Source organism: Chaetura pelagica, unplaced genomic scaffold, assembly GCF_000747805.2.
Source record: "Chaetura pelagica isolate M959 unplaced genomic scaffold, ChaPel_1.0 scaffold235, whole genome shotgun sequence".
In the NCBI taxonomy this organism is placed as follows: Eukaryota; Metazoa; Chordata; class Aves; order Apodiformes; family Apodidae; genus Chaetura; species Chaetura pelagica.
In genome coordinates this window covers 143,058-166,667 of record NW_009953215.1, presented here as the reverse complement: position 1 = coordinate 166,667, position 23,610 = coordinate 143,058, and the positions used below count along the sequence as shown (strand labels likewise).

The 23,610-nt window shown below is 40.9% G+C and overlaps 1 protein-coding gene across 2 annotated transcripts in view; it reads right to left on the bottom strand.

Moving 5' to 3' along the window:
• Positions 1-2,018: 2,018 nt before the first annotated feature.
• RGS7 (regulator of G-protein signaling 7) overlaps positions 2,019-23,610 on the bottom strand; it is a 147,987-nt gene continuing 126,395 nt past the window's right edge. The window contains exon 15 of one of the 2 annotated variants that reach the window (XM_009997572.1): positions 2,019-2,382. In XM_009997572.1, the coding sequence (XP_009995874.1) occupies positions 2,221-2,382 (162 nt within the window). In that variant the 3' untranslated portion in view covers positions 2,019-2,220. Of the gene's footprint in view, positions 2,383-18,352; positions 19,022-23,610 lie in introns of those variants that run through there. The other variant, XM_009997573.1, reaches the window with a different exon arrangement.

The following is a 23,610-nucleotide window of genomic DNA, read 5'->3' as shown; positions in this document are numbered from 1 at the left end:
GATTTCAGCCCTTGTTGGCCAGTATAAGCACAAATGTGATGGCTGTTAACTTGATTACATCTACAGAGTAACTGGTGCTTGGAGAAAAAACACAGTTTACTGGCATCTCTTTTAGAGAAGTTTTTGAGATTCAAGTATCAAGGACGTAGGCATGTCTCATGATGCCAGCACAAATAAGCTCTTGACACATGACTGCAACCACAGAAACCAGTGCCAGCACCACTCTACCAAATTTGAATGGATTGATCACTTCTTCTCACTGTTTGAAAACCCTCTGTAGGAATGTAAAGCAAATACCACAGCACATGACAGCTCAGGAATGGGTGTCAGTCACATCAAACTCTTGACAAATGTTTTCCATCATCTGGCTTAACCTGCTGCTATTCTAATAAAGTCCTTTGGTATGAAATCTTTGGTTTGTAATTACTTTTAGCATCTCCTTGACTGATACAAATAGCAGTAGTAAAGCAGCAGTCAGTGTCAGTAGAAGCCCTTTACTGTAGTCAATTAAGCTGGGACTTGGGATTTTAACCAGAGTTGTGCCATAATTTCTCACTCTGAGGAACACTCCTTCTCACATTTGCAGGTCCATCTCCTCTGCCACTTACCTCTTCCAAAAATGCAAGACTTTGGGAGTCCATTGGTAGCAAGAAGCATGAGCATCTTCGTATCCTTTGAGGGTGAAGGAGCTAGACTCAAAAGAAGCATTTTGTGTGCATGTGTGTGCTTAAGTGAAAAGACTTGAGCGAGCCAGAAGAGCAGACCCAGGCTTGCAGAGTGGCAGACCTCATGCTGCAGGTGTGGTTAGTGCCAGTGGGACTGAACAGGCTCCCACCCTGAGAACTGCCCAGTGTTGACAGGCAGCCACCACTCTAGCTTCAAGATTGATAATGTGATGCAAAAGAGTACCTAGACCCAGGCCCAAGCGTAGAAATGGTATTAACACACTTTAGTCTTTGCCCTCTCTGCAGTTCCCTCCTGCTCTTCTTGTCAAGCCCAAATATCAAATGTTAACGTAGGCACTTGGTGTGATGCAAAATGTAAAGTAAAATAATACAAATCTGGAATTCAGCTATATGGATATATATTTAAAGAGAGAAAACTTCTTCAATATATTTGAGTTGCAACAGGCACAGGAGTGCATGGGGAAGAAATAATATTTTCAACTCATTTTACTTGACTCCCAGTCCTGGAGCCAGCTGTCCTGGCTAAAAGATGGTAAACAATGACTTGAGGCTGGAGGTCGTGTTCAAGTCTGTTGGGAACACTCAGGAAATAAAAATTGGCATTATTGTCATGATTTAGATATAATTCATGTTATTTGCTTGATAGCATTTATGTGTCCTTGATCAGTGCTTTTTGGGGAGGAGGGAGAGTGCACAGGGAGCAAGCAGTTGTGTATATGGCAACTGTAGACTAAAGAAGTATTCACCCTTCCAGGCCAGGCATATTCCAACAGCCAAAGCAACCAGAAACAGCATTTTCTGACCTTTTTAAAATCAACAGCATCATCATCCCCATGTCTTCCTGGGGACAAAGAGTATTTATGAAAACATATTTTGCTGGATCATGTTGCACAGTTCAGTTCACCTTTTGGTATCTCTATCCTATTTAAATGGTATGTGTGTGTACATATAAAGAGAATTCAGTCACTACTTTCTCAAATTTTGTTTTCATCTGACCTGAAAATTCCCATTCTAAGACCTCTATTTTTGGTATAATTCTTGTCAAAGCTTCAAAAGATTTAAATTGTTATTGACATTGTCCTGCATCCAATAGAAGAAATATATTTTTACTGCAGAGTAAAATGACTTATTTCATGCTTCTCACATATTATCTTTATTAAACATTTGGACAGATATGCATCCATTTATTATATAAATAATCTATGGCTTATTACTTTGTAAATGCTGGTTTAAAGTTCACAAGAGCAGGCTTTTCTGTGAACTTTCTGTATAAGTTCAGTCACTGCAATAAATCCTGAGACTATTGCCTGCTTAGCTGCATTTTGCACTCTACCCCAATGGCTAAAACGGGGAAGCTAGGTGCTCTACCTCTGAATATTTCAAAACCTCTGAACAGCTTGATTGGAGTTTGATTTTCTTCCTCAATAATGCAAGTTACTCTGAAGCAAATGTATGATCACAATCAACTCATAATCCTTGGTGCCTAACATACAAAGCTCTACTACCATTAACAGAAGTTTCATTTGAGCAAAGCTCACTGCAGCATTTTGTAGTCACTAGAAAAAAAGTGTTCTTTGTGCGTGCTGTAGTTCAGAGCGGTAAGGTCTTTGTGAATGGCTACTCTCAGAGCGCTACAGAAGTTCCCCGGTTCAAGGTGGCTCCTGGCTCCTCGGAAAAATGAATGTGGGTTTCCAGCCTGGGAGGAGAGAAATAAGTGAAAAGGGAGCATCTTTGGGCTAGGCAGCACAGGTCTGCCTAGTGCAGCTCTGAAGCTGAGACAAGCCAGAAGTCAGTGCCTAAACTGGTTCAGAAGGAGGAAGAAAGGTGAGTGCTGACCCCAGTAAACACAATGAGCATCCAAATTCTCAATCACAGTATCTTCTCCAGCACTTTTTGTCAGACCAAAAGGATTTTCAGATTATAAAACCAGGAGTCACCATGTGGTCATCTAACCACATAATTTAGGACACAGAACATCCTTGAATTCTGTCCAGTTGAAACATGAGTACATCTTTCAGATTAAAAAAACCCAACAACATCTATTCTCGATTTAAAAATTACTAATGGTAGAAAAGCCACAATAACGTCTTGTGATCCATGCCAGTAAAGTATGAAACATGTAGCCTTTTTCTCCTGCACATTTGTCCCAACTCCAGCCACCAGACCTTTTTATATCTTATTGTAAATACTTACCGTCTGTAACTGGTGATCCTTTAAGCTTTTCTTCATATGCTTAAAAGACTTCTCACCTAAAGCTTCTACCAGAGGGTGCCTTCTGGCTGCTCTAAGAGGGTTGCCCGCACCCTCCCTGGCTTTCAGGCAGTGCCTGACATGCATACAGAGGGAGCAAAACATCCCTGTCAAACATGCATGTTTCCAAGGATCACATTCGTTTTGGACCAGTTTTACTCCTGGAGTTGAGGTCCAGCTGATGCCCTGGACATGGCCTGGTGTGTCCTGTTTGAGGTCACTGTGCCCCTGTGGAGGGTGCTACCTCCAGCAATCGCAGCTCTTGTACCATGTTTCTCTGCGTCTGGCTTTGCTTTGTCCCACTGGATAAATGACTATTGCTCAGCCATCTGCTATCAACCGACTGAGTACTTCAGGCATTTTCTTCCAGAGTTTCTTTATGTATGATAACCTTAATATTTATAATATCTGCTGATGTTTTAAGTGATAATTTTATTTGCTTTTACCGACCCTTAATACTAAAAAGGAGTAGGATGTTGTTGCAGGACACTATCAGAAAAAAAGTTGAACATTTCAACTGCAGAAATTTTAGCTTGTATCATCATAATTCTATGTAGCTTCATTTCCCTGAAGTCACACATTATTACTCACTTCATGTCCCAGATAGTCTATAGAGTAATTGTCCTGCTTTTTTACCTCAGAGAGGTCTCTCTCAAGTGAGGTAAGGAACATAGGCAACTAGAAATTGTTTTTTCTGTTTCTATCATGCTTTTCAGGTGAGAGGACAAAGTTATTTATGAATCAGCTTCATCTACTAATTGAAATAATATATTTTGCATGTACTGATTTAAATACCATATAATACATAGGTAAAATGAAAACCAAAGCAAAGATAAATAAAGTTTCACAAGAATTCAGTGACAGACCATGAACAGACCCTGGGACAAACAGAGATGCAACTCTTTGGTGCCTTGCTTTATTCATAAAGGCCAATTCACTGTCCTTCTTTCTGAAATTGGTTCATACTCAATGTGAACTTTATGTGTCAACTCCACTTCTTTTCCCTCTTTCAAATGCTGAGTATCATTTGATATGTTTGATAAGTCTTTATTAAACAACTTCCATCAAAGTGGCAAAAAGACACATGCATCACACAGGAAAAAAAATCCCGTGGCTCCTCTTCCACACGGACCTCTGCAAAAAACAGGCAGCTACAAAAAAACAGGAATGCATATATGTCTCAGGCTGCAGCACCCACCATAGACTGTGGGACTCCTGCAGAGAACCTGAGCTTTTGCAGCAAAAAAAACGTTACCAGGTGGTTTGATGGTGAGGGAAGCCTTCCCAAACAGGAACTGAACATGAATCAAGTTGGAATGACTCAGATTGTTTTTGTGATTCTGCAGAGAGACAATCTGAGATAATAGCTGGGTTGTGTGAACTATTGCTATAATTTATTATAATAAAAATTCAAAATACGATTACTTATATTCCTATCACTATTGAGAGTTGGGTATTTATTTTTACTGTGTGTATCAAGGACACTGTAATGCTTATATTTCTAGGCCTTTCGTGTGAATAAACACATAGAAATATAAGTCTTCTGTGTGCTTCGTAGAAAATATGCAAAATTTCATCCTAACAAACACAGTAACATTCCTTTTGAAGTTTTGATAAGATAGCACTGTCACAGCAGGACTGAGTTACAGAAGTAGGCAGCCAGTCTTAGGAGACCAAGGATTTTACAATACAATTATTATATGTTGAAACTTGAAGCTAATAATAGAACATTTCTATTTCAGATGGTGCAGAAAAAGAAGCATGAAAATTAAGCCTGAGCTTTTGCTTAAATATATACATTAGATTTACGCTGCTTTTGATACAAAAAAAAAAAAGAGAGAAACCAAAACATAGAATTAGTGTGCAGGTGTCGCAGCTAGTGTTGTATAGACAGCCTGAAGTACCTGTACAGCTAAAGGACCTCTCTGATGATGTTTGTGTGCTGTACAGGCAGGTTAAATAAATGGTTCTAATTTGACCAACCAGATTCCATGACTCAAGGTGAGAAAAATTTTTCTTTACTGCCGCACTCCACCCTTTGCCAGAAAGCTGTTCCCAATCAAAACTATATTTATCCATTATTTACCAGTTTAGTCAACTGAGGACAAGTTGTTCTGAAAATATTTGTTTAAATCAGTCAGCCAGGCAGCAAAAAGAATAAGGAGAGGAAAGAAAAAACACAACAGGAACGCATCTAAAGTTCCAGGGAAAACCTTTCTGTTGACTTTATCAGGATTCGGCCAAGATCTGCAGTCAACAGATGAGAATGATGGCTATTAAAACAAGGGAAACAGACTAGAGGCTTTAAAGAAAGAAGCAGCAGAGACAGGAAAGTGGTGGGAACTTACCAAATTCCCATAAAAAAGGGCAAAATTGAGGTCCAGCTGACAAAAAACAGTGGAAGCGAATAAAAACTGAGAAAGTAAAGTAAAAGATGTTTGACCATTGATTTTAATTGTTAGAGGTGTCAGGCATTGGCCTTGTCTGCAGATTTTCTTGAACGGGTGCTAGAGCCGCTGGCTGGCTTCACTAGGTCTGGGATATTGAAAGAGCTGGTAAATTCCAAGAGATCATTCTTGTCTGAAACTTTGGGAAGACAACATCTGGGTAGTAGTAAAGGGAAAAATTCAGTTTTCATTTTAAATTAAGTTCACTTCAGAAATTTTGTTTTTTGTTACAAAATTGTATTGGTAGTTCTCCCTCTGAGAGAATATTTTAATTTGCAATTTTTACCCTGACAAAACGATTTTAGCAGACCACAATGAGTCCAACAGGTATGTATCAGTAATGACCATGAAAGGACAAACACCACACAGCAAGCCTTATAAGATTCAGGAAGGACAGCGTCTAAGTTTAACCACAAAGCAATCCAAACATGTTAAGAAATGTGTCTGAAATAAAATGACTAGCAAATTCTACAAAAATCAGTCTTTGCAGGAAGAGTAAATGTGGAAGGCATATTGTCTTCTTAATGCATAACAGATTGACATGCCTTTTGAAAAACAAAATGCAATTCTTTCTAAACTACGAGGCCTTAAAGGGAGACCAGGAACAGATTTGCCATCCAGGAAAAGGGTCCTTTAGCTGCTTTTCTCTTGCCCCAGCCAGATCTCCCCACACTGCTCCTTTGCCTGTTTTTAAATAAAAACATCCAAATATGTAGCTAGGATAGGGCTGGATGGATGACCAGTAAATAGGCAGATAGTAGATAGAGGCTGCTTGGCTTTTTTCTCTCACCGTTTACTTGTTTGTGACGCAGTAGCTTTATTTCCCTGATCAAGTCTCCCCACTGACGTTCTGTCCTTCTGTCAGCTTCCACGGCAGTGAATGGTTTCTGGTTTTCATCTACCATACATAGGTAATTATAACTTTCCTAGTGGACACGGGCAAAGAGCTTGCAGTCTTGAAAACAACTTCGTAAGTGAAGGAAGCACATGCTCTCAGTGCTCCAGCTAGTAGAACACGGGCCTTCAAACCTTTTCAAGGATTGCAACATAAGATGACCTTGTCATCTCAGTCTTAAGGACATGGAACAGGACAGAGATGATCCATCACAATAAATACCTGTTACACGGTCCAGATGTAGTTTTTCACGGCCACTGCTTCTCTGCAGCACATTCAGATACCAGCATGCTCATGAGCTGCATCCTCCTCCTCACTTTTGGGTGCTTTTCTGTGTCATGGTGGCTCCTCCAAAACCTCCACTTCGTTACCAATGTCCTTCTCAGGCTCCAGCCCCTCCATGCACACAGCCATTATGGTACAATTTTCCAGATGAGCAGTGTATTCATGTTTGTCCCTCTATGTAAGTACAAAGGGATTCCTTGAACGAAACCAAGGAACAATCTTGCCAGAAGTTCTCCAGATCCTTGGGGAATGCAATATGGAGATCCTGACTGACAAAAGTCAGCTTTGGTAGTGGAAAAAATACCCAAAGTTGCTTCTTTTCCTAATACGGAACTCAATTTGCTATCACATTATCCCATTACCTCCCAAGTGGTAAAAAGACTCATGTAGGATTGGAGGAAAAGTCATGTAAAGCCTTATTACCAAGGAGAAAGAACAGTCAGTATCAATCTCCCAAATACTTACACTTCAAAAGCATCAGACTGTAGGAGTCACAGCAATGTTCAAAACCCCAGCAGTTCCCATAATGCAATCAGATCTTCCTTTCTTCATCAGTAGCCGTATCCCAGTTTTGAGCCAGAAATGATTCCACACAAATTAGTAGTAGTAGAAAGAAAAGCGATAGCAATAGTAATTATAGTTTTAGTACTAGTTATAGCAATATTTAATACTAGTAATAATAATGCCTGCTCCTCCCTGTTCCTGTTCCACATGGAAGACTTTGTCAAACAGTTTTCTAGCAGAGCTGTGCCGGTGGCACACACAGCAGGCAGATGCAGAGCACATCTATTTCAAAGGCTGTGCCGTCAGCAGCAGGGTGCTGCCACAGGAGATGCCAGTGTATGAAAAGGCACCAGCAGACTTGCTGTAGGGTCCTGTGGAGTAGGAACACTGTCCCTCCTGTGACCAGAGACAGGACCTCCCAGGCTGTGTGACAGCAGTAAGCAACATGCAGCCTCTTCCTGCTGTTCCCTTTTGCTGCTCCATGCACGCTGCACCACACAACTGTGCTCATTCGCCTCTACAAATATCAGGTTGCCAGGGATTAATATATGCTTTTGTTTTCTTATTCCTTGAGGACAAATGCTCCTACCCCAGAGGAATACATTGACCTACCATACATCTTAAATTGCCATGTCTGTTTCTGTAAAGTGGGGGTGGGGGACGGTGAAACAACAAAAATTGCCTGGGACGATGAAGGGTTTTGATGAAGGGCTCCCAAACCCAGCTGTGGAGTAGTTACTAGTACCTAAGGGGATGCCTGTATGAAGTGGGCTAGGAGCAAGCCAGAAGCAGGAGTGTTTCCCTGCTCTGAGAGATGTCCTCTCTCTCAGTTGAAGGCAGCTCAGCCTGGAGCATCACCAGCTCAGGGAAGGGGCAGCCCCAGGCACACCAGAGATGGCAGCAGGGCACACTTGCCTTGCTTAGCTCCAGATGCATCATCCAAGCTGGAGCCCAGCAGCCAGCCCAGCTCAGAGCTATGTCACACTGTCACAGCCCTCCTCGTTCCCCTGGAAAGGCAGCGTAGCTCCATGGTGCGGGAAAACCATGAACAGATCCTGTATTTTCTGTTTCTACTGCCTGCCCAACCACATCATCAGACTTTCTCATTTTTAGCAGATGATGTAGACATCAGTGAATTCTCCAGATATTAAAAGACTACCCTTCAGCATGCTACACCACCTCTGAACGTGACCCCCCACCTAGACTGCAGCCCTTTAAGTTATCCTTCATTTGTTTGTTGGTGTGCTCCCTTAGATCTGCAGATCGCTTTGATTATTGGAACATCTGGAAGTTGTCACATGCCTTTTTTGACCGTGACCATCTGAAATATTACTCAGCAGGACTTGGGGGGAGACACAGCAAGGAAAGAAAAACATCCTACTTATAAGAACATGTGGCATTAATTATCAAATGACACCATCCTGAAAGCGAGTGCTATATATCTAAGCAAAGACAAACTTTCTCTCCATCCCCTAAAGCTGAGACAATTACTTTCCGTAACATCCATTCCAGATATAAAATAAATAAATAAATAAAAATACCTAATATCTTTTTCATTAAACCTTCTGTTATGAAAGTTGCCTATTATTAATGGAGAAAAAAATATTCATTTAATCCTCTCAGTTTCAAAGCTGAAGAGTATTGCCACAACTACACAATTCTGCATAAAGTCTCCCCAGAATGGTTCAGCATCTTAAGTCCTTAGGGCACATAGCCCTGGTTTGCTTGCTGTCCTCACAGACTGAGAGTGGCTTCTTTGGAGAAACAGGAACAAGACATGCAAAAAAAGATTAAATGGAAAAGGTTGAAATACATAGAGTTTCTCAGCAACCCTGTCACATGGCCTAGAGGCTCTGGAGAAGAGGGAAAAGGCAGCGTAAAATAAATGTAAATGAAACCCATGTATTTGCATACAGTATTTCAGTACACAAAAATACATCTATATGGATGGAAGCCCACGAAATTCAAGCACAGTTTTTAGACTTGGTTTCTTGTTCTCACCAAGGTACAAACAGTAAGTGAAGTGTGGAGAGCCATAAAGGCCATACCATTCTCTCTGGCAGTGGCAAACCAGTGATCTTTTAGCTCTTACCAGGAGGCTCCCCCTAAAACTAGAACAAGATAGGAGTGGGTTTCCTTCTAGCCAGACTTGCCAGCCACAGGACCAAAATCCTACTGCCCTGGACGCAGTCAGGGGAACAACAGGCAGCAGTGCTCTGATGGACAGCTTCAAAGCCCATCTTCCCCACAGGCAGCCTGGTGGAGGGGTCTCTCTGCTGGGTTTTCCTCCCAAGAATGTGCCCAGGCTGCCCCCAGCCCTCACAGTCATATCTGTGCCACTACTTCTCCCATCAGTCCTCAGCCTGTGCATGTCTCCAGAGTCAAATCAGACCTTGACATACTGGGCTTGCTCTGTGGCTGCCCTCATTTCTTCTTTGCTCGGGGATACTGTTATATTCAGTGGCACTGCACTGTGTTTTTTCATTATTTAAGTCAGTGTGCATAGCTATTGCAGTCAACTCAAGCAAGCCAAATGTATCTGCTTACATTCCCAATAGTGTAGGTGGAATTCCCTGTAGTCCAGCAACACTGAAGGCCAGGTAAGTTGTGGATGCCCCCTTCCTGGAAGTGTTCAAGGCCAGGTTGGATGGGACTTTAAACAACCGGGCCTACTGGGAGGTGTCCCTGACCATGCAGGGGGGTTGGAATGAGATGATCTTTAAGGTCTTTTCCAACCCAAACCATTCCGTGATTCTGTGATTGGTTTCCAAGAACTGTCTTAACAGAGATGGTGTTCTCCGACGTATTCTAACAAAAATATGACATGTTCTTTTTAGTGGAATATGACAAATACCATTTGCTGCAGTTTTTTGTTTGTTTGTTTGTTTGTCTGTTTTGTGGTGGTGGGTTTTTTCCACCAATGGCTACTGCCAGTTGTGCTGTGCCTCTGTTTTAGCCGTCGACCATGCAACCACTAAAATATGCATCGGTCTCATCCACTTCTAATGACGCATTTTCAACTCTTGCCACACGGTTTACGCCAACCTGCACTTTCTCTTCGGGAACCCCCTCTTTCACCAGGAAAAAAAGCTACAAGGAGAGAGGGGAAGGGCAGGGCCTCGGGACACGAGGGCTCCTGCCCCCGCGGTGGAAACAGCAGCGCGGGCGCGGTTCCTGCGCGCACCCACGAGATGGCACCAGGGACCCGCCGCCCGCCCCGTCGGGGCCCCGGGACCCGCCCCGCGCCCCGCCCCTGCCCTGCCCAGGTGCTGCCCCCGGCCCCGGCATCTGTCCTACACACCTCTGGCGATTTCTGGTTTTTTTGGCTGCTAATGTTGGAAGCAAAACTCGCAGCGACTTTTTACATCACCGGAGCTGAGTTGTTTGGAGGGGGAAAAGAAATTTGCGTTTCTGTGTTTCCTGTGAATACCGGTTCTCAGCATGTAAATCAGCAAGACTAGACCAGAAAACAAACAGATAAACAAACAAAAAGCCCCCATAAAGATGTGACATATTACCAGTCCATAACTATTGGGAAAAATAAAGAAAACAGGGTTTTGTTGTTTTGTTGTTTTTTTTAAAAGGAAAACTTGTATAACACCAAAAGTTCGCCTTACTATGGTAAATAAAATTGGCTTGCCTTGTCTTCCTTCCTTTCTTTTTGTATTTAGATTTCTTATATAATGGGCTATAACAAATACCAAAAATGTCCCATATAATAAATTTCTATAATTAGTATTTTTCATATTCAGCATTACACAATTCCAAGTAAGTAGTACTATTCTGACCACACATTTTTCCTTAGCAGAATTAAAATTTTGGCAGTATTGTGCCAGATTAGCCATGCTGGTGCTACCATAAAAATACGAATCAACAGAAGGTAATAGTATCAAGAGAGAGAGTTGTTAAAAGCAGCCGTTTCTGCATTAGAGGAAGGACTGACACCGAGTGCTGCAGGCAGCTCTGCTCTGACAGAGCAAGCAGAAGCAGGCAGCTGCCACTGCTGCTGTGTGCACAAGACAATGAGGCCTCACTAATGAGGAGTAATGAGCTCCATCCCAGCACAGGAGCTTTCAGGAGCTGGAAAAGGACGCAGCTTCTATGGACATCATTAGACTTCTTCACAGGCAACACTGGACTTCTCCAACACATCGAGTATGTACAAGGATTTTTCTTCTTTTCCTTCTGTCTTCACATGCAATTGAGGCAACATGTTCAAAATCTTTATTGGGATGAAAACTACAAGAAGCAAGCTCTGTGTGGTTTGAAGGCTATGTAGATCAAAGTCCTCCTGTCTTTCCGATGCTTAGTCTTTTATTTCCCAGTGCTGAGCCCCAGGCCAAGCAGTGCCATCACACAGACGCATGTCCCCTGGTCTCTCTCTCCTCGTCTGCTTACTTTTGACACTTCACTGGTCACAGCACTAAACACACAGAGCAGGAGGACAGCTGCCATTCATGAGTGCTCTCAGGATACAGAAAATAAGTAATAGCCATCATGAGAGGCTGGTGGTGGGTCTTGATGTTATTTCAGCTGTTATTTTAATGCTCTTTTTTTAAAATCACTCCTTCCTCTCTCCCTCTTTTATTCCTCGAGGTCTTCTGGCCTCCAAGCCCTTGTTTTTTTCCTTCTCATTAAAAGATACAAGATGATCAAAGCCACTCTTCCTAGTCCATGCAATTGGTGGTTCAAAAGCTTTCTAGAGACAAAGGTGCACTCCCAGCATGTGGTGTGGTCTGAAGCAGGAGGAGTGGCAGGAGGAGTCCAAACCATTTTTCAAAAAAACCCAGCCCCACTTTAGGATACCAAAGAAGGTGCCACAACTGACATCCAGCTAACAAGCACCATCATAACTGCTTGGCAAAGGGCACCTGTGCTTTCAAGTCAGCCTTACAGGTTTCACATCTTTGATTTTGTTAGAAGTACTCTGGGAGTTTGGGGCAGGAATAAACAGTGAGAGGTACCAACAGAAGCATTGAAAGGTCAGCAGATGCTCATGACTCCTTGCAAATAGGAATTCAGGAGTGCAGTTTTAACAAAGCAATGGGGTTCACTTAGAGAGTAGATGTCAATGTGTTTGTCTGCTGTTCCTGTCAGCTCTGACCAACAGCAGAAGAAATATCTAAAATTCAGATCTTCTATGTTTGTTTGGGTTTTTGTTTGGTTTGGTTTTGCTGGTTTTTTTCCCAACAAAATGTCTGAATGTCAGTAATACATGAAGCTACAGAAAAAAAAATAAAATAAAAAATAAAAATAAAAATTATGTGGGTCTGTGTGACAAGGATTGCACTGGGAAGAAGCCCTTTGGAACAAAATGAAAGTCTGACATTTCAAGTGTTATCATTAAAGCTAGAAAACAAATATGCAAGTGAAAATCCCTCCCTTCACACAAATGCACTGGTAGGAGAGCAGCTGCAGTCACTCCTTCATGCCAGGAGTTTGCAACAGGATGAGAAAAAGGACTGAGAAGGAAAGCAAGGGAATAGAGATGTGGCAAGGCCTTGCGAGGTGAGGAGCCAGAGACGTTGATGAAGCAATTTAGGTGTGGTGGAAGAAGGAGAAATGGAGCAACCCAAACTGATTTACAAATTGCAAACTTAACTGTTCCCCAAAACTGACCTTCTGGGAATCAGTTTCCTCATTACCTCAGTATTACCTATTTAATTGCCTGCATTGTATTTTCAGTAGTTTGCAGGCCCCCCTGGACAGGATGGTGCCCTGAGATCAGAGCACAGTCCAAGGCACCACATCAGCTGGCCCTTCCTTTGATACTTTCTCTTTTTTGTCCTTACAATTTCTTACAATTCCAAGATAAAACAGAGGAGGTAAGTATAAAGACCATTAGTGGGCACTGTAGGAACATGCAGGAGGGATCAATGGCTTGAGGATCAGAGGAACAAAGGAAAAAAACCCAACAACATAAAAGATGAAGAATCCTAAAACAGATGTTACTGGGGAGGAGGGAGAGAAGAAAGAATGTCTGAAGGAAAAGACAAGCAGTATAAAGAAAACTGCATCAGAAGAGATTAACTCAAAATAAAGGTCATAGATTTCAGGTTACACATTCTTTTCAGCAAAAACGTGGGAAAGTAAGTTACATTAAATATGCCATTGACACACATCTTTTAAAAAGGAAAAAGGGAAAGGAGTAAGAAGTGGACAGAAAAGTTACATGAATAGTGAAATGCTTCATTTATGTGACAGAGTGGAAGTAGCCACAGGGTTAAGAGCAAGGATAGTAAATAGTATCTCATTTGTAAGCTGACATCTATGATGAATCTAAGAATTTCAAAATATAGTCAAATAAAAAAAAAGACACAATGATGGTAAATGCAGCAGATTATATTTTGAGAGTGAAGGAAAAGTACAATAAAAAATTGTGCAAATGCTACTAACAAGGTAACATTTATAATTGGGTCTTAATATTGTTTGACATTTACTGTCCATGTCCATACTTGCAAATTAGGTCTATCATCTAGCACTTAAGCAGGTTCTCAGAGTTTCTTGTCACAGCAATTTCTTTTAACAATTTACACACACTGATCCCGTAGGGCAAATAGTGATGATGATACTCACTTATTCATGCATCTGTGTTAAAGAATCAGACCAGCAGGGTCCTTGCTCTCACACATAAAGTTACCAGGAGGTAAAAGGGCTACAAGTATTTCACAGGTTAGAATAAATTAAAAAAAAATTAAATAATTAAAAAGTGGCTTTGGTTAAAGAGAAATACATTCTGAAAAGCAAGGGTGCTACTCAACTTGTAGCTGGAGACACCCCACTGACCCAAGAAGAGTGAGCTACACATGAAGGGGAACAGACAGCTACATTTTACTGCAAAAGATCTGGGCATCAGCATGTCAAATAAGCTGGCTCAGTTCAGTAACAGCCATCTACTGCATAAAAAAGGGCAAGCCTCATAGTTGTGTGTACAGACATAAGTGCTACAGCAATCCTCTGCCCACCTCCTGTAGAACCTGGCTGGGAGCCCTTCAGCCTGCTCTGGGTACTGTCTTCCAAGAAAGCTGTAACATCCTTAACCCAGAGGAGAGCAATGAAGTCACCCAACATTGAAGAAAAGACCAGTAAGAAAACCAAAAGCAGCTGTAATGTTGCAATGGCTATCTACCTATTTGAGCAAAAATGTAGAAAATATTTTATTACAGCAATTGTAGCAGTCCAGGAAAAACAAAACAAAACAGCAGCAAAAGAAAACAAACAAACAAACCCAAAAATTAAGCCAAGGAGATTTAGTTTAGATATTAGGGGAAAAAAAAATCTTCATAGCGGCAGAAATAAAGACTGGAGAGACTCTGCAGTCCTCAAGCCAACATCTGTACAAACAAACACCATTTATTTGTACACAATCCTCACTTGAGGATTCCACAGTCCAGAACAGCACAAGGAGGGGGAGCGTGGCCTCCAAGTGATGGACATGTCTTCCCCTCTGCCTCTTTAATTTGGGACTTCAGCTTGTCTGCAACCCACAGGAGACAAAGCATTAGTATGTTCAGCACAGTCAGATCAAAAGGTGGATTGATATGACTCACAACCACGTAGTAACTTACTTAAGTGAATTGTGGACAAATTATATGTTTGAAGAAATTGTTGATAATTTCCCTTGAATATTTTGGGATTGAAACCTTAGTTTATATAGGTTCTTTTAGCTATTAACTTCTTTATAGCAAAATTCCTATGTTTTATGCACTTAATAAGTACAGTGGTGCTAGCTCTATGCATCACATCTCCAACTAGAATGGAAATGAAAACATGGTAATTTTAAAATCTAAATTCAAACAGCTGTTAATCACTTGGCCTAGAGATAAATGGAAGAGCCACAAGCACATCACTGGTGATTCCTAACTCCTTATTCTAATTTCTTAAAGAAAGAAGCCTTCTCTCACTTTAACTGTTCACTTTGGCTTTCATTTATTTTTTCAATAAATGAACAATGAACCTAAATGCATTTGTAGAGGTCTCATTTTCTGAAACTGCTTTTGCCCTCATATTAGTTACATCTTGGATGACTATGTGGCATTTATATCTCATAATTTCAAACATGGGGTGCAATTTGAAAAATCCAGCTCTCTGCATTTGGAATGAGTTACTTTCTAGCTGAAAACAATGTCACTGTTGGGTTTTAAAGGGCTAGCCATAGTTGGTCTTGTCTGATTTTTTGGGGTTTTATTCCAACTCTGTATGGCCATGGCCAACAGGTAGATGATCAACTAGCTGCATTCAGCATCTCTTGCTCCTAATTACTCAGTTCCCCAGTTGTCCTCCCTTGTTGGTTCCATTCTTGTCACCACAATTAATTCCCATTTCTTACTCCTGTATCCACATTCATCTCATTAATTTTTGGCCAGTCTCCACTACTGTTTCAGATCAGCATTTTGCAGTTTCTCTTGTCACTGTTCCAGGCACTTCTCCTCCCACTTTGGATTTGTAGGTTTGAAGGGCAGTTTTTAATTGCACCTAACAGAAGAATATTTTGCTCTTCTCAGGAAGGTGCTAGGGAAGCTCCCACCTCTCCTATTGTGCAATTTTGTCCCCAGGCTGGTCTGGGAGCAGAAAACCTTATCAAGGGTGCAGCAGCACTAGCAAACACTTTTTTCCTCTGTAGGCTTAAGAGCTATTTTATGCACAAAGATGCATAAGGAAAGATACTGTCTGATGAAACCAAACTCTCAACAGTCCCCAGCTCCAAGTGGTTATTTTAATTAATACTACAATTAATGCATTTCCAGCTTCCTAAGGAGAGCCAGGAGGCAGTGATTGATGGTCCTTCCTCAGGAGACAAGAAATGTGGTCCCTTCAGATTGGATTCCTCTCTTGGTCCTTTTTCCCTCAGCAGACTCGTGGCCACACTGAAATTCCTAATGGGTATTTCACTGTGTAACCACAATCATACCTCAGCTGTCTGGTGGCTATACAAACATGCCTTAATCTGTGTTACTCTTAATTCTTGGAAGTGGATCTTCATATACGTTTTTAAAAAAGTATTTCTTTTTTCTCTGTGGGGAAGTAAAAGGAAGTTTGCCCCTACTTGGAGTTGCCAGTCTCAGTATTGTATCAACGGCAGATGACAGTGATCAGCTGAGGTATCAAAAGATTGCTCACAAACCCTTTAAAAATCATCTGGTTGAAGAACAGATTTTGTTTGGGCCAGATTCACTCATGTGTGACAGTGGAGTTGCATCGCTTGAAATTAAGCTCAAATGAAACCTTAACACAGCTCCCTGGCTACCTTGCAATGTGTGTAAGTAACGCATATGCTTACTTTACACTGTGTTAAATCCTGTGCAAATACAGGAAAAGGCATCCATTCAATAGTGAGTTCATAATTATTGAAAGGAAATAAAAGAACTATTAGAAATACAAATGATCCACATCTTATTATGAGCCAGTTGGTGTTGTAAAGTGATTTAGAAAAAACTAAATAAATCTTAGGGTAAAGTTGCATGAAGTAATGCATGAATTTGAAACCTCAGTTATTAGGAGGGAGTGAGTCTTCAAAGCAGAGACTGGTATCTAATTAGTTAACTCCTCAGGCAAAGCAGGCAATGCACCAGCTGATGCAATTGGTGGCAGCAGGAGTTTGGAAATAAATAACTATTTGGCACTGAGAACTGAAACAGAACTCAAATTTCTGTGGATTGCCTGGGCCCACGTTCATGCCTGAGAGCTTGTCTTTCTGTGGTAAAGGAAAATTAAATCTCAGAGTTTAAGATCCAGGGTTTAATGTTCAATTTATTAAAATTCATCTGGTCTCCATAGACTGAATATTTTCAGTTGACCTAGATGTAGGTCTTGATAAAATTAAGCTCTCATGGGGCATTTCCAGTGTTTTCTGATAAAAGCTTGGTGGAATTGTGCTAGCAAAAACTGAGACATTTAAACCCAGTGATTATCATCCTAGCTAGAAACCAGAAACGCAGAGGCATGTGAAAACAAGAAAAACAAACAAAAATCCCAAACCTCCAGATATCCCAACCAAGAAAAAAAAACCTGGGGAACAGCCATTCATGGTGATTTATGATGTGTTTGGTCCTGGATTTGTTCAGACTACCTCCTCAGAGAATCTGCAGTCAGGGCTACGGCTGCAGCCGGCTACTGACAGAGACCATGGAGAAGTGAGCGCTCCCTGCAGAAGGCAGCTCAGCTCCCTTCTACCCACAGCTGCTCTGCACAGGAGCCCTGTCACCAGCAGCAGCAATTCTGGTTGCTATCTGATGTGAAATGGCTATAGCATTACTATATTAAAATTTATTGCCTGAATGTGTTTATTACTGTCCCACTTTTTTTTTTTTTACGCATATGGGTGTGCATTTTTAGCTTTGGTAGTCCCTTTGAAACAAGATTGCTGTTTCTCAGTATGACAGATGGTACTCGAGTTGGCTGTCCTGAGTCTATCCTGTGCATTGCTTAAAAGGCTTGCTTGTGCTATGCAACCTGTGATGCCCTGGAGATATCAGTACTTGTCATTCAACTTAGTTCCCATCGTCACTTTTCTGCTCATAGATTCTGCCTGTCCTGACATCACCTCTCTCAGTCAAAAGCGCTGTTTCTTAAGCCAAGCAGAGATTTCTGGTTCCAGCTCAGTTTAGTTTCAGTAGCTCCATATCTGCTGTCTCACAGGCAACGGCTACATGCTCTCGTAAATCTGTCAATAGGTCTCTGTGTGAGTAACCTAAGCAGCAGACACACAACAAACAGCACACCTGAACAGAGCCCTTGAATTAAAAGGACAGCCTCCTCCGTTGCTACCCAGGGTTTGCTCTACAGACAGCATACTTAGCACTCCCAAACCACTACTTTTTCAGCTCAAAATGTTGCATTGTATCACACACAACAGCAAGGAGAAATAAACACTGTCCTTCCTATTTAGCAAGTATGCACTTGTGTTTTGAGCCAGCTTTGTTCATGTCGGTTCCTAAGGAAATGTGTTCCAGTCGATCTGGTCTCAGGCAGTGACTGAATCACTGTGTGGACAAGGCAGGCTGCACTAGTACAAAGCGGGTCTAGCTTCAGGAAAGGTTTGCTTATGTGATGATGAGCAAGCTGGAAAGGTCTCACTGCTGCTAGCTTGATAAAAAGAAAATAAGAAGTAAATTATTTTCAATAAAGTGCGTTTGATTTGGTGTCACTGAGAGAAAGAAAATGCCATTTCATGTCACTTTTTGGAAAGCACAAGGTGTGTAACTTTTGGGGATGATTTTGGGGGTGATTTTGCTCTTGACTAATCGTCAGGTTCAATATTAAAATCTCAAACTTTCCAAAGGAAAGAGATTCTGCATCTTTTAATGAAAGATAAAACAACAATATAAACATACACAAATTTACAGAGAAAGGATCAACTTTAATACATCTGGAATAAAAGGTGTTCTTTTTTAAATATGGTATAAAAATAAATGCAAGAAACATTAACAGAGAATATACAGACAACAGACAAAGACACAGGCTTTCTTTCTCAATGTGAATACATCAGTGAAATGAAACCTTCTGTGCTAATTTATTGTGCAATAAATGTGATGCCATATGTATATTTATTAATATATGCATTTTTTACATTTCTTCCATTTTTTTGACTGACGTATTTTTTTAATAAACTGTGCCTAGCAGAAGCTTTTTTTTTTTTCACTGTACTTGAGCTTGCAGAAAATAAAAAGACACAGATCCAGCTTGATATGAAGGAGGAAGTGAGCAGACAGTTTTCGAAATGGAGGCATCGAAAGGCTAGAGAGTCCCTCGGAGTCTGTAATGCCTTAGTATACACAAAAGAAAACAAGTCAGGTCCTTGCTCATGCAACATCTTGTTCTACTGTCCTCTGAGTCAGGCAATCAGTGAGCTACAAAGTATGTATAATGATTTGAGTCTGCTTCCATGCTACAAGGTGATCCTTTTAGTAGGACTGCACTAGACTGGTTAACCTCTTTGATGTGAGCGATTTCCCCTGAGGAAAAGATAAAAACAAAAAAAACAAAAACAGAAAACAGAGGCATGATCACTGCAAACCTGTTCATCAGCAACCACTTAGTGTTGCCACATCACTGTCAAATAACTAGGGGCACCAACTGGAGTCTGTCAAATCTGAAACCACAGGAAGCCCTTACCCTTGAACACCTGCACTGCCAGCCAGCCACATTGTTTCACAGGATAAGCCAGCAAATTTAAAGGCCGTTCCTGTATGAGGTTAGTTTTGGCTGAGGAGAAACTAATGTTGAGAGTTTTGTTGTTGGTAATACCCAGAACATGAAGAAGTCTGCTGCAAGTGAGAGTGCCTTGTGCTACAAAGATGAATGTGCAAGCTGCAGTAGCTCTGCCACCCAAGACAAAAAGCTACTTTAAAGCTCTGGTAAGAAACTAAGAGGTAGATTGCATAAAAACAGGAAAGCAGATTTTCCAATATTCATCTATCAGTTTGCTGAGACCATATTTATTGTTTGTTAGGAACATTGGTCAGGTATATTACATGTGCCTGCATAACACTGCTTTGAAGGTGCTTGGATCTCCACATAGTTATTTTCCTCATCATTCCTCCAATTGCAAGGATGCAGTTTCATTTAGCAAGTTTGTTTTTTTTTAATACGGCAGAATGAGTGTCCCACAGGAATTAGGTCTACAGAATAGAGAGGATGGTGTAGGGTATGCCACCATGGTATATTTCAGGCAGATTTGAGCTTTATCTGAGCCACACAAAAGCCATCAAACCACATTACAGGAATTAACTCTCCTAAGGCGCATAAAAGGAGTCAGCTCTGCTAGGGCCATCCTACCATGGCTCAGATTCAATGGAGGCAAAGCTGGCACAGCAAGCTTACATCGCTCCTCAAAATACCACAGGCATACCCTGATAATGTAACACAAATAGATCATAAAACATTAAATAGCAAGTGGCTCTCTCTAACTGTCCAGTTGGATATTTAATACGTACATTTATTGTAGTATTCATTTTAAGTGCACAACTCAGAAAAATGCAACTGATGACAAGGAGACTACAGTAAGAAATACTGTAACTGTGGAGAGATGCTACATCTTCTGCAGTAAATGGCAAATGAACTTATTCTGCCATATCGATGAGTTAAGTTATCTGCACAATTTAATATCTACTGTCATTATTAATTAAATTTATGCTCACAGGGATCTGCAAGTTCGTTTCGAGCATTTGCTCAAATGCAATGTATCAGTGGGTCTTTACAAAAGGAAGAATAACTATTTTATTCTTTGTGCTCTGAAATACAAGCTGAATAAATTAGGATGAATACAATACAATATAATTCTGAAGGCAACTCAGATGATCTGCAGTGTTGGGTTAGTCTGCTCTTCCATCAGGTTCACCATATCACCTGATAGGATTAATACTTGCTTCTTTAAAAGATGGAAAGTGTCATTCCTGGCATGCTGTCCTGGTTTCAGCTGGAATAAATTGTCTTCCGAGCAGTTGGTATAGTGCTGTGTTCTGGAGTCAGGATGAGAATTTTGTTGCTAACTCACTGATGTTTTAGTTGCTGCTAAGCAGTCTTTACACTATGTGAAGGACTTTCCATCCTCTCGTCCTGCCCTGCCTGCAGAGGCTGTGAGTGCACAAGAAGCTGGGAGGGCTGGGAGGGAACACAGCAAGGACCGATGACCCAAACAAGCCAAACATACCACATGACATCATGCCAAATATGTAAACTGGGAGGAGCTGGCCAGGGGACACTGTGGCTCAGGGGTTGATTGGCTGGTTAGCAAGTGGTAAGCAAATGTGTTGTGCATCACTTTTTTTGTATATCATTGTTGTTATTATTTTCCCTCCCTTTTCTGTCCTATTAAACTGTCTGTATCTCAATCTAGGAGTTTTACTTGTCTTGCATTTGATTCTTTCCCCCATCCCACTGGGACAGGAGGGAGTATGCAAGGAGCTTAACTGTGGTGCTTAATTGCTGGCTGGGGTTAAACCATGACATACTCTCTTTCCTATGTCTAGCTTTAACTCTGACTCTCTACCTACATTAAATTCACAACTTCTTGACCCTTGTTAAGCCTTAATTTATATTATCCTCTAATGAAACAGTTAAGCTGTTATACCTAGACATCTTTTATTTTTAAAGAGTAAAATAAGTTTCAGCAGCTGTGTGACACTGGAATACATTTTAAAACAGAATGTCCAAAATTAAGTGTTTTGTTTGGCAATTCATGCTTGGCCTTGGACATAAATTACGGACATGATTATGCCTTGGACATAAACTAGGATGATACTGAGTGTAAGTTTATCTTTGCCTTTGATGAAGTCCTTTGTGTTAAAGTTTACAGGCCTACAGGCCTGGCTACTTCCTGTAAATACGTATGAATTTCCTGTAGTACTGAACTGCATAAACTGGTTAATTAAAACAATTAAACCAGGAGTTCTCTATTAGTTGCTGAAAAAATTTGCTCTATATTGCACTGGAAAGCTGCACAAGCTCTTGCTGTGGGATAAAATCTGTGAATTTATTTTTTTTTTATTCTTATCTGCAACAACTGATTATTTCAGAGTTGTAATTCCCTGGAATTTTTAGATGAACCATAATCAAATTCTCAGGAATGAATTGTCATATCTCATTAACTAGGAACTTTTGACTTAAAAGCAGGCCAAAACCTAGTTGTTAGTTGATCTGACTTGTGTAAGTTTACTCTTCATATTATTTAAAATTTCCTGTATAGACACAGTGAGCTGTCATGACAAAATTTTTCCATATTTCTACATCACTCGCTCCCTGGATATCGCTGGGCTTTGAATACTTTTTCTTCTAAGCCCTACAGTGGTCAGGATTTCTCATGATGGTCCTCTCCTCCACCTCCCTTGCCTGCCTCAGAACATGTTACACTTCTTAAAGATAGTCTCCATCTGAACTACAATAATGTATGCAGTTTTTCCAAGAACTAGTAGTTCTAATCTATTTTACAGTTGGAAAAGTGACAACTTAGAAGATATACCCTCCTTAAGAGATCTTCCGTGTTTATCCTGACTCAGACTTAGTTCTCTGATTGGGAAAATAAGCTTTTAATACACAGAATACGTATCAGCCCCAAATGCAGAATTATCTCACCTTCTTACTCAGATCTGTAGGGATTTGTTATTTTCCCATTTACATAATCTTTATTTCCAACTCTGTTGATGAGTATACTTTTACTTCACCTCTGTCCAGTAGGGTTTTATAATTATCACTTCTAAGAGATTTCCAGATCTACTCATTTTACAGACTGATGATGTAAGGATCAACCCTTGTCGGTCATAACTCAAGTTCTGAGCCCAGCTCTTTCTTTCAAATACAGTGTTAATAGAATTTCCATAAGCCAAATTTTTATTTAGGTAAGTACATCTAACAGGCCGATTTTGAAAGGTACAGATTACGAGTCATCACACACAGGAAAATGTTTCCTGTGCTAATGAGATTAAAGAACAATTGAAAAAAAGAGTGGAAGAAGTAGTAGATATTTGAATAATGAAAAGGAGATCCTTAATATTGTCAACATATTCTTGCCACCAACATTTAGAAGTATATGGCCAAATTCTAAACAGGATTAGGAATTTTGGTGCACTGTAGACATAAGGATTTAAACTATTTAACAATGTGACCTCCACACATAGCCTCAAACAAGGGAGTCAGAGTACAAGGAGGCAGCACAACTGTTGAAGTGAGCTAGTTTATCTAAGAGTATGATATCAGTTGGCCTCAGTGTTAATGTCTCTACCTTAGTGTATCAGTAACAGTGACATAGAGTTGTCCTTGTCAATTGTACTTTTCAAGAATTTAGGGGGAAAATTATAAAATGTAGCAGGTTTATGAGCTGCTAAAAACAAATGTCCTGACTGACCTATTTATGCGGGATGACACTAACACCTCAAATAATCCAGCAAACAAGTCAGCAGCAACCTCAGCACACATATGGCTTATAAGAATTCAATATTCAATAGTCAATTTATACAGGGGGCAGAGCTGAAATATATGATGGAGGAAGATCAAGTCTTTTCCTTGTAGAAGATCAATTCTTTTCCTTCCTGGTAAGCAAGCTCAATGGCTCCTTTTTTTTTGTATGTTTCTTTATTGCCAGTGCAGATGCTACTCCCCAGGACTGATACTCGTAGAACCAGAAATGAGAATTCCACCCATCTGACCAGGTGTAACAGAGAAACAGTGTGAACTCTGCTGTGAGCAAAATGAGATGCAGAGTGAGAATCGACTCTCCTTGCTCTCACTGTTCCCTGTCTGCTCATGAGCAACACACCTGCAGCGCACCAGCAGCTCAGCTGGCATGGGCAGGGAAAGCTCCCAAGTGACATCGCAGTGCACCACGCACAAAGCCTGTATATGAACAGCCCCTGACAGAAGCACATCTGGAGAGGCACCAGGGCAGAAACAGCAAGTTCCTTTCCAAGATTAGGCAGCCCAAGGGAACTGCTTTAGCACTGCTCAGGGGGGTCAGGATTCTGCGTAGATTTCCACAGCAGGACAGGACACTGCTCTCAGCCACCCGTGCAGGTGTATTTCTCTTCTAGACATGTGAGGAAGGGAAAGA